At 42.4% G+C, this 11,302-nt stretch overlaps 2 protein-coding genes across 2 annotated transcripts in view; one reads left to right on the forward strand and one right to left on the reverse strand.

The window, feature by feature from the left end:
• Positions 1–4,405, forward strand: part of LOC146367467 (semaphorin-6B-like) — a 37,136-nt gene extending 32,731 nt beyond the window's left edge. Inside the window, exon 17 of the mRNA XM_084911804.1 lies at positions 1–4,405. This exon is cut by the window's left edge and continues 233 nt beyond it. Coding sequence (XP_084767930.1) covers positions 1–750 — 750 coding nt within the window. The 3' untranslated portion in view covers positions 751–4,405.
• A 104-nt stretch (positions 4,406–4,509) lies between these two features.
• Positions 4,510–8,546, reverse strand: LOC146367468 (G-protein coupled receptor 35). The gene is made up of 2 exons (XM_084911805.1): positions 8,162–8,546; positions 4,510–7,275 (listed from the first exon to the last, which is right to left on the reverse strand). Exons 1-2 carry the CDS (start codon positions 8,280–8,282, stop codon positions 6,365–6,367), a joined length of 1,032 nt encoding a protein of 343 aa, XP_084767931.1. The 5' UTR covers positions 8,283–8,546; the 3' UTR covers positions 4,510–6,364.
• Positions 8,547–11,302: the final 2,756 nt, after the last annotated feature.

Genomic DNA, 11,302 nt, shown 5'->3' on the forward strand with positions numbered 1-11,302 from the left:
TTGAGCGTGACACGGCAGGGAGGAGGGGAGCGCCCCTGCTCTCAGGGCGGGGAGACCTTGTTTGTCATGCCCAACGGCTGGGTGAAGTCAGGAGAGCTAGACCCCGGTTTCCTGCCCACTCCGGAGCACACACCCCAGCAGAAACGCAGAGGCCTGCGGCTGTCCGACTCCAACTCTGGAGGGTGGGACACAAGTCAGACCTACCTCGGGGGAGGTTCTGTAGGTCTGGGTTCACCCTGTCGCATGCCCCCCTCTGTTTACCTGACCACCAGACTCTTCCAGCAAGGCGGAGGTGGAAGACACAGCGGCGACAGCCGAGGGAATGACACGCCACGCCAGCACTATGTCTGTCTGAGCAAGCAAGAAAAAGCGAAGGGGACGCCCAAAGCCCCCCTCAGGAAGTCTGCAGTAGAATATGTTTACCCCATGACCCCCCAGGACTCACCTGAGCGTCGGAGGGTGGTCTCAGCACCCAGCGCACCAATGGAGTACAGCGAGCCACTGCCTTTGCGTTGGCCAGCCCAGGAAGGATACATCCTCAGCAGCCACGGGATGGTTCCCGTCCCCCTGCCTCCCCCGTCAATGCCCGCTCCCAGCAGCCAAGCTTATGTGTCCCAGCAACACAACCCCGGGCTGAGCAGGGCTCTCCTGAGAGGGGCCCTGGAGCGAGGGGAGCTGGGTGAGCTGGTGGATCTCAGCCAGCTGATGAGTAAGAAGAACTGCAGTGATAGGACTCAGGCTGGCCAGTGACTGTGGAGGAAACCAATTCTGTTTCCAGGGCTCTTTGTTTTGTTTACATAAATGTCCTTACTCTTTATTCTGCCTGTCACTCTCTCCCTTCTCTTTTCCCCACATCTTTATTTCATTGTCATTTCGGCCCACTACCCCACTGCATAATCTTCTCTGTCAGTCTCTCAGGCAACCCCTCTTTCACCCCGTGATGAGCCTCTCCTTATGACTGGCTGCTGGGTCTGCCGCTCATATCCTGGCTCACATTAATTGGTCAGATGGACTGAGGTTGTTGCTGTGTCTGCATTGCAGAGTTGCCTCCCTCTCCTGATCTTAGTGGCAGCAGGGAGAGAGAGAGAATAGAGGGGAGCAAAGAAGATGGAAAGAGAGCAGAAGGGGGGGAGCAGAGAGGACGAGGATGAAAATGGACGTGGCACTTAGATACTGCGTTCACTGTGCAGATTGACTGCAGAGCCAGTCGAATGCTCCTGCAATAGTGGGATGCTTTTCCCTTCATGGATAGCATTAACAAGACTGCTAGCCATCTGTTCCCCACTGCATTACCTGTTGGTGTGATTGCCAACTGGGTACTTGAAGTGAAATTGGAAATTCTGAACATCTTTAAAGTATCTGAAGCTCCAGGTGAAAAAAAATGGTCATTCTCTCAAGACAGATATTGAACCTATAAGTCCTTCAGTTTTTTCCCCGCTCTTTCTCCTTGCTGCACACATACAAGTACATGTATTTGTACAGGTGGGTATTTAGTATTCTGTGTATACGAAGGAGCATGACTTGTGTGCCAGATGCCTCTAACCTGTCTCGTGGGGATATGGGACCATAACTCACGTCTTTGGAGTGCAGGGCGCAGGACTGGAACGTCAGCACTATTCCTGCCAAATGCATGCTCTCTGTAATGACGGCATCTCAGCTGTCCATCACTCAATTCGTTTCTTCCTTCCACTCTATGTACTCTTTAACAACCAATAATTCCACAAGGACATCAGGTGGGATTGCACCACAGCACTGGACTGACAGAAAAATCACAAATGACAGAAATATAGACAGAAAGGCAGGAGGCGTTTTGGAGAATATAATGTATAAGAACTGCAGTGTAAGAACACCTTGTCCTTCACTGTCACCTTATGGTTTTTTCTGCTTACACACACACACACACACACACACATTCATTCATTAGGTCTGCATTATAGAACGCAGTCCAGTTTTACGGGACAAGATTTCCCCTTAGGCTCACAGTGGGTCAAGGTCCCACAGATGTAATACAGAGCACAGTGGCAGTTACAGTGGGGATGATTGAAACCTCTGGCTCATCTTAGAGCCAACAGGGGTGAGGGGAAATGTTCTCAGCTGGCAAATGGGACTATATATTCAGCCCATCAAAGTGTCCGCGGTGCCACGAAATGGTCGGCCTTTAGATCAACACAACACGGTTTAAACGTGTTGCAGCAGTAAAACAGAGACCAGATAAAGAGGGCAGATGGAAAAAAGGAAATAAAAACACGATCATATGAAGGTGCAAGAACTAAAACTACTGTGGGAAACAATGAGAATCTGTTACAGCTGACTGGGTGACTTGACGGTCAACCCTCCGGTCTACTAGACGACAAATGAATGCTGGTTTGCGCTGAATCCGAAGTGAGCAGCAATATATGGTTTATATGTACATAGTAAACTTTAATTTAGGTGAGACCATAATGTTAGACAAACAGTAACTTAGAAAAAATATAGACAGGCATCAGCTTGGAAACAAAAATATGCATTTTACTGTCTCATTATAAGAGTAACGTGGAAAATTCTCACAGTGACCTGCTCCAAGATGGAAATGTCCAAGACACTACGCATCGCCAGTGTCTTTTTTTCTTTTCTTTACTTCAATGTGCCAAACCCAAGTGAAGAATGATTTAGTGATGCCTGATTAATGAAGCAAAAAAAAAGAGTGGGAGAAACTTTAAAAGTGCCATGAAAACATAATTTAAGTCAGCAGTGCACCTTCCTCACGTACTGTGGTGTTGAAGAACTCACTTCTTGCAGTATACTTCTTATAATTCTGCCTTTGACGTAACGCGATGAATGTTTCTTCTTTTTTTCATTGAGATGCTGACTTGTACTGTTGTTAAAATACACTTTTTTCAGCTCTCTTCATGTGACGCTCCTGATGCTGAATGTTAAAAACACTATTTGAGGGTCTGTTTGTAAATTACTTTTACTTAAAGGGACGGTTCACCTCTGAAATGAAATGTATGTATTCTTCCTCTGGTCTGCTTTGCTTTATTTTATTTTATCCATAGTGTGAGTTGCTCCTTTAGAGACATCAGCTGTAGAAGTACTTGTCCGCTCTTGAATATAATGGAAAGAGATGACCATTTCCTTGTGCTTTTCAAAAATAAAAATAAAAACTCAGCAGTTATGTCCCTTTCCACACATCATGATGCAGTTGCTCAAAAAAACCCGGAAAAACAACAAAGCTTGCTGTAAGCAGTTTGTCATTGGAACTATTTTCTCCGTAACGTTTAATCATTGGTGAGAAGGAGCCTGACGCTTCCTTCTGCATAGTGACATATGTTGCTGATGTAGTTTGGTTCCTCCATGAAACTGCCTACATCAAGGTTTGTGGGCTGTTTTTTTTTTTTTAATCCAAGTAACACTTTTTGTAGAAATATTGCAGCTGAATCTTTCAAATGTAGTGTTTCAGCACTTTGTGCAACACAAGGCAACTGCAATGTGCTTCCATTATATTCAAGAGAAGGCTGACGTTTCTACAGCTGATGTATCTCCAACACGTTTTAGATCTATAGAAAGCACAGCAGACCGGAAAAAAAACCCTGATCTTAGGTTTAATACATCACGCCATATACTGTACATATGTAAGCATACATTACATACTCTGTCATGCCCTTTATGATCAACACTATTAATGTTTTCGCTGATGCCGTGACATGAACTGAATAGCAGATATCTAACAATAATAATAATGTTTTATAAGTAGTTCATAAGCAAACCCTCAAATGGACTGAAGTGCATTGAGGGAACACTGTGTAGCTCATTTCCTGATTATGGACGTTTCGTTGTGTAGTCTGTAGTCTGGTGATTGTCTGTCTGTCATCGTCAACCAACTGCCATACTGGAGGATCTTGAAAACCGCTCGTCAGCATCCCGAGTGAATGAATGTAATCACTTCTTTTGTTTGGCACCATTACAATGTGCAGAAATAAGGAAAAGCACAAACTGTGTGGGGGTTTCTTTCCTTTTCTTTCTAAAAGGGAGCTGTTCTGTATAACATTTGTGAATAATGTAAATAACCATCCTGAATGTATTGTGTACCTGTGTGGTTTCAGGGATGGGGGTGTGGAAATTGGGAGGGGGGGGGGGGGGGATCCGTGCTCTTCTAAGGCAGCACGGTTGCTGAAGTGCGAGGCTATTTTTTCGGTGACGATACTGTGAATAAGACGTATGTACAGTATTTACGTGACTATTGGCTGAACGCAGACTTCAGCAGTTTCCTTCCTGTCGTTAGAGTAGAGTCGCAGGCCTGACCTCAGTCTGAGCTGAGCCGTCTCATTTGACTGATGCCTGCCAAGTTTTGCAGTCGCTAAGCCACTGCTGATATAATAATCATCAATCTTTGGAGTACTGCTATTAAATGGCATTATATAATTGACTGCTAATGTTGTCGCGTGTGGTTTTGAATGCACTCATTAAAATAAATGCATGTCATTATGCACGTGCCCACGCACACAGTGCACACACAAATGCACAGTCACTAATGCAGCATGATTGCTTCACTGCCGTCTAGAGTGATGTGTATATCATTATCGCAGTTTATTTTCTTTAAATGAGACATATTTGTCTCGAGACTGGCAGCTTTAGGCTTCAGAGCAGACAGATTCAGAGCAGAGGAAGTGGAAAATCTTTCAAGCATGTGCTTTTCTTGCCACTAGAGGGAGCTGGACACTGGCCTGCATTCATGTGCTCCTGGGTTTCACACAGGAAGGAGTGAAGGACACAAGCTCCCATGGGCCCCCTTCTGTTAAGTGCACATTGTCTATCTGTGCTGCTATACGCCTGAGACAGACTGATGTTTTGATGAGAGGTGTGTAGCAAAGCTGGCAAAGCAAAGCCTTTGTTATCTCCTTTCCTGTTTTGCTATGAACATCACACAGACAGCACGGAAGACATAATGGGTTTTAAAAAAATACAGATATTTATAGCTTAAGACAAATATAAAACATACATAACACATATTAACTAAGACTTAATACAGCAATTTATTGAGTCAGTCCAAGCCAGGTGTTAAAGACAACTGATATATACCAATGAGTCACTGGGAAATAAACACAGATAAAAAAAGAAAAAGAAATCCATTCTCTTCCACTTATCCAATTCAGGTTTACAGGGGTTGATGCCATTTACCATATGAGCTGTGACAACCTGTCACAGGCCTAAAAGAGAAACAGACAACCATTCACACTTATGGGCAATTTAAATGACCATGGACTAGAAGGAAGGAAGCCAGAGTACCCACAGACAACATGCAAACTCCACACAGACAGTTGATTCAAACCCAGGACCTTCTTGCTTTGCGTCAACACTACTAATCTTGCTGTGCAACTAATACAAATTTCCATAGCTAACCAGGAATATTTGTGTACTTCATAGACTATAAAATTGCCTCTGCGAAAAAGGAATCATATGTCATAATACACAAAAAAGAACAAATCACAAAAAACGGTCAAATATTTCTTTTAATGCAATAAGTCAATCAGCTGCTCCATTGCTAAGTAACTCAAAGGGAACCAATGTTTTAAAAGTCAAAAAATGTCTTGAGAGAAGCAGCAAGAGACATTTTTAAAATGGTCAAAAAGTAGCAGCGGTATTCCAACTTTTTGTGAAAACCAAATGTATCAAGTTGATTCCTGTGATTCTCACAGTGTACCACAGCTTCTTCACTTTAATTCTCAGAGATTTCAGGTGCTTGTCTTCAGCAAATGTCAATCAGAGCAGGTGAAATTTACTAGAAAGCCCCTTCATGCATTGTGGTGCCATCAGTGTGGCAGCATGCCTATATGTGCAGTAAATGTGAGTTTTACATTAATATTCTTTAAGTCCTTAGATTGGTTTTGTTAAGCATTGGTAGGCATGGTAATCAGCTTTTGCTGTTGCAGACTACAAACAGTTCGTGGCAACCAAGGGAACAGTCAGATATATCTAAGCTGTCAGAAAAAATCATCCATACGAGTCACAGATTATTCACTTAAATTATGCATGAGGGATGGATGTTTTTGACAGATTTCTAAAGTATTTGTGTTTTCTTGTTTTTATGACAGGTGGTCTATTAGAGTTTCTTAAAAATGTGTGTGGAGATGACAAAACAGCACCTAAATGAAATACATTTAAGTTAGCATACATCTTGTTGTCTGATATCTGTCACTGAAAAAACATTCACCTAAGTTAAACAGCAGCTCTGACTCATTGTGGTCATTTGACCTGTATTTTTGCCCATGTGTTCTACATATTTATCAAAGCCTCAGGCTTTAAGATCTTCTTCTAGTTTAACTTCAAATATAACTGAACTTTAACGGTATTTTTGCCTCTTTGAATAACACACTCAAATGCTGCCTTAAGAGTTACGTGCTTTTGAATAAAAGCCTTTCAATAAAAAACAATAGCTGATGGAATCGAAACAGCAATTTGTGCCAGTAATCCATTCAGACCAGAGTAAATACTTGTGCACAGTAGTGCTTTTGCATATCCAGTCTTCCTGTGGCTCGTCAAAGAGGTCAGCAATGAAGGCGATATGGATCGGCGTGTAACAGACGATAAACACAATCATATTGGCTGTGACTATGCCAACAATGTTTTTCTTCTCCTCTGACTTGTCGGCCTCCTTTAAAAACATACGGATGATCCGAGTGGAGCAGAAAACGACGATCAGGAGTGGGATGAGAAAACCTATAAATATCACTGACGTGATACTCCATGTACGATGTGGAATATTTTTACATCGTTCAAAACATGTCCAGAGTTTTTCAGGATAGTTGTCCTTGCGGACTATAATGCATGCTGTTATCACAACTACCCAAATGACCAAACACACTGCAAAAGCTATCTGTTTCTTCCGTCTCCATGATCTGGCACGCAGTGGGAATCTTATACTCAGGTAGCGTTGGACACTGATGGCTGCTGTTGTGAAGATGCTGGCATACATGTTGATAAAATGTACGTACATGAGAAAGGTACAAAAGTAAGTTACAGGCAGGCAGGAGAAGGCGTCGTAAATCCTGAAGCTCAGGAAAAGGATGAGGGAAAAATCTGCAATGTTCAGGTTCAACATATAGATGTGGGTGTCTGTCCACGAGCGCCGTACGGTAATGAAGGCATACAGAGCAGCAGCATTTATCAGGAAACCCAGAAGAAACAAAGTTGCGTAACCCAGACCCTGAAGATAATCCACTGTGCAATTCGTGGAACAGTTGGTGGTAATGTTGCAAATGGTCTCATTTGCAGACATATTGTTCAGTATCTGTGGCCCTGCGTTAGAATCAAACAGAGTAATACGTTAATTACTTGTCTAGATAAGTGAGCAAATCAGTCATAATAATCCACATGTTACTCATTAAAATGTGTGTACTGTATATATTTTCAACTCTTCAGGGAATATTTTCATGACATATGTACATTAAAGTGTACAATGCTGCCTTGGAGTAACTGTTAACTCTTACTTTTTAGCACAAAATGTCCTCACGTGTTACTGTATCTACCCTGGAGTTCAGCAAGTGTGGGAAACAGTGAAGTGATTAGAAGAAGTGAAAACGTAGAAGGCACTCGCTTGACTTTGCTTAGAGTTGCTACAGTCATGTGCTCTGCATATGTACTCAAAAATATTAACGCAGCAGTTAACAAGTTACATCATTATTTGAAAATAACTGTCTGGTAAGACTAAATATAAATACCTTGCAATATAAATTTCAGTTAAATGGTCGTATATAAATAAAATCAGATGTAACGATTATTCAAAATCTTCCCCTTTTTAAACAGTGAAACAAATGTATAAACTATCAAGCAGGCAATACATAACAAAGACAACTATTGCACACCAATAACTACAGGACTGCCTCACAATATTGTGTTCAACAGAACAAAAAAATGAAATTAAGTTTGCCCTTTCAACTATTCATTTCCAAACATGCAACACAAGCTTCTGCCTGTCTTCTTCATCCCCAAGAGGGAAACTCAATTCACAGCCAAGTGACATCAGCCAGTAAAGTATCAGCTAAGAAAAACTGTGAGAAACAGAAACTGTAACAAAGTAACGTGTCTGACTTCCTGATAGCGCTGAAATTTGTCAAAACTAGAAGAAAAATCTGATAAACTTTGAGTTCCTGATTAAAGTCAACCATCAGAAACCAAAACTCACCGGCTGAGATGCACTCTTCTTCATAAAGCTTGCTGAAGTGATTTATCGTACTGCTGCACCAGCATGTTTCCGTGTCAGTAACAAACGCCCGGAATTCAAATCTGCTGTTAGGTTGCCTCATTTCCTTCTTTGTTCATTTTGGTTTATAAATTTCATGAGAAACGTCCAGCAGCATGAGCTATATGGTGGTACACCACATCATGCCGGTTTCATGGCAGGCTAACAGTATCTATTTTCAGACTACCTGCTACACAGAAAGATGTGTGGTGAGAAAATGAAACTGGTGCAGATTTTTACGACTACACTTTGAATCTGTAGTACTTGCTGTTCGCATGCAATACGAGAAAATGTTTGTAAAGTTCTTACATTTTTTAATCAATACATTGCAATCCAACAAAGACAGGTTGGAACCAAAGAACCAACTCAGGGCAGTACAGTAACATTTCAAAGACATTTTTAAAAGTGTGTAGTTTTGTCCTTGTGCAGGAGTTCTAGTTATGTAGAAGTTTTTCCAGTTTGCTGGTGTGTGTTAACACAAAGCAGTGGATAAAAGACATCGGCACTGATCTTACTTAAGCAATTATTGCTGCTGATCAGTCTGGGCAAAGATTATAAGTCCATTATTCCACAGTCTTCTTCTTTCAACTGCTCTCTTTGGGGATCACCGTCGTAGATCATTTGCTTCCGTCTCATCCTATTTCTGCTATAATCCTCTGTCACACCAACCGTCTGCATCTCCTCCCTCATTGTGGTCTTTTGTTCTCCTCCTGCCTGCTCTTTCTGCTATCCTCTCTTCACTCTCTTCTTCAACTTTCTTTTGCACCATCTGTTACTTAAGATGGTTGACCACAGGAATTCAAAATCATCTACCTTAACTGCCACTACACCTTGCACTTTCACTGCTACACCTGCCTCCCATCCATCCACACACATATTCCGTCTTGTTTCTACAGGTTTCTCTCCAGAGCATACCTCCACCTTTCCAAGCACTCTTCCATTTGCTGCCTATTCTCACTACAGATAGCAATGTCGTCTGCAAACTTCACAGAGACTTGCCTGACCTCATCTATCAACCCATTCATCGTGATTGCAAACAAGAAGAGGCTCAGAGCTGATCCCTGATGTAATGCTACCCCCATCCTCAGTCACTCCTACTGCAAACCTCACCACTGTCTTCCTGCATGTTCTGCATCACCTTCACATACTTCTCTGCCACTCCTGCCGTACAGCACCATAGTTCCACCTTTATATGCTTTCTCTACATCTACAGGTCAACTTCTTCTGACCTTCTCCATCAACACTCTTCACACAGACATTGCATCTGTAGGGCTCCTAGCTTTAACAGCCCTTTTCCATATCTTCATGGTATAGCTCATGAACTTCATCCCTCCGTAGTTCTGTTCTGTAACAACACGCTTCTTAATCATTCCTCAAGCATCCTCTCACTCTACAAGATTGTGTTAAACATCCATCCATCCATCCATCCTCTTCTGCTTATCTGGGGCCAGGTCGCAGGGGTAGCAGCCTAAGAACCAGCATGCTTTCATTCTCTTCTTGGCTGCCCTCACTTCCTCCTTACTAATCCTCTCCACTTCCTGATTCACTAACTGCCCTCCACCCATCCTCCTCTCTCACTCATTTTCTTTAAGCATGAGCTCCTTAAAGTACTCCTTTCAACTTCTCAACTCACTCTCTTTACATATTAGCACATTTTCATATCTATCCTTAATCACCCTACACTACTGCACGTCCACTCCACCTCAGTCTGTCTGTTTAACTAGCTAATCAACACAACTCCTGTTCTCCACCTTAGTGTTTAGCCTCACATACAGCTCACTATAAGCCTTTGCATTTGCTTTTGTAACCTCTCTTTCTAGCTGTACACCTAGCCATCAAGTCTCCTTTTTCCTCTGTCTGGAGGATACACCAAAAACCTTCTTGGCTGTTTTCCTTTCCACTTCAGCTTTCAGAGATTGTCTCAACCCCTCCCTGAACTCTGTGCAACATTCGTCCTACTTCAACTTCCACCATTTTGTCCTAGCCTCTACTTCACTGGCTTTCTCTTCTTGATTTCTAAAATCATACATGCTACCACCCAGTGCTACCTAACTACATTCTCCCCTGACATCTCCTTTCTCTTTCCGGTTGCACTTCCTGGATACGATGTAGTCCACCCAATATTATGTCACCTTGTGAAATATATCTTCATGGCTATGGCTACTTCCATCCTTTTTTCCCAAAATCCACTACCATCTGTCCTTCTGCATTTCCCTTCTTAATACCACATCTACCAACACCTCCTCAAGACCTCTGTTCGCTTCACCAGTGTGTCCACTGAACTCAAATTGTTCCAATCACTGGTCGCTCTCCCCTGAGAACACTCTATTCCAATTTATTCAAAAATTCCTCTTTGTCTTCTGCCTGACATCCAGGCTGTGGGGTATATGCCCTACAAACATTTAAAATCACCCCTTCAATTTCCAGTTTCAAACTCATGATACGGTATGAGACTTTCTGCACCTCCACAACACTATTTACATGCTTTTCCTTCAAAATTATCTTTACTCCATTTCTCTCCCCATCTACACTATGGTAGAACACACTGAATCCCCCTCTAATGCTGAGCTCTTGCTCCCCTTCCACCTTGTCTCCTGCAAAAATGATAAATCTACCTTCATTTTGTGCATTATTTCAGAAAGCTCGCTCTCTTCGCCAGTTATACAGGGAGTACAGAATTATTAGGCAAATGAGTATTTTGTCCACTTCATCCTCTTCATGCATGTTGTCTTACTCCAAGCTGTATAGGCTCGAAAGCCTACTACCAATTAAGCATATTAGGTGATGTGCATCGCTGTAATGAGAAGGGGTGTGGTCTAATGACATCAACACCCTATATCAGGTGTGCATAATTATTAGGCAACGTCCTTTCCTTTGGCAAAATGGGTCAAAAGAAGGACTTGACAGGCTCAGAAAAGTCAAAAGTAGTGAGATATCTTGCAGAGGGATGCAGCAGTCTCAAAATTGCAAAGCTTCTGAAGCGTGATCATCGAACAATCAAGCGTTTCATTCAAAATAGTCAACAGGGTCGCAAGAAGCGTGTGGAAAAACCAAGGTGCAAAATAACTGCCCATGAACTGAGAA

The sequence above is a fragment of the Perissodus microlepis genome, chromosome 18 (assembly GCF_051167445.1).
Source record: "Perissodus microlepis isolate ML-2025 ecotype Zambia chromosome 18, ASM5116744v1, whole genome shotgun sequence".
Lineage (NCBI taxonomy): Eukaryota > Metazoa > Chordata > Actinopteri > Cichliformes > Cichlidae > Perissodus > Perissodus microlepis.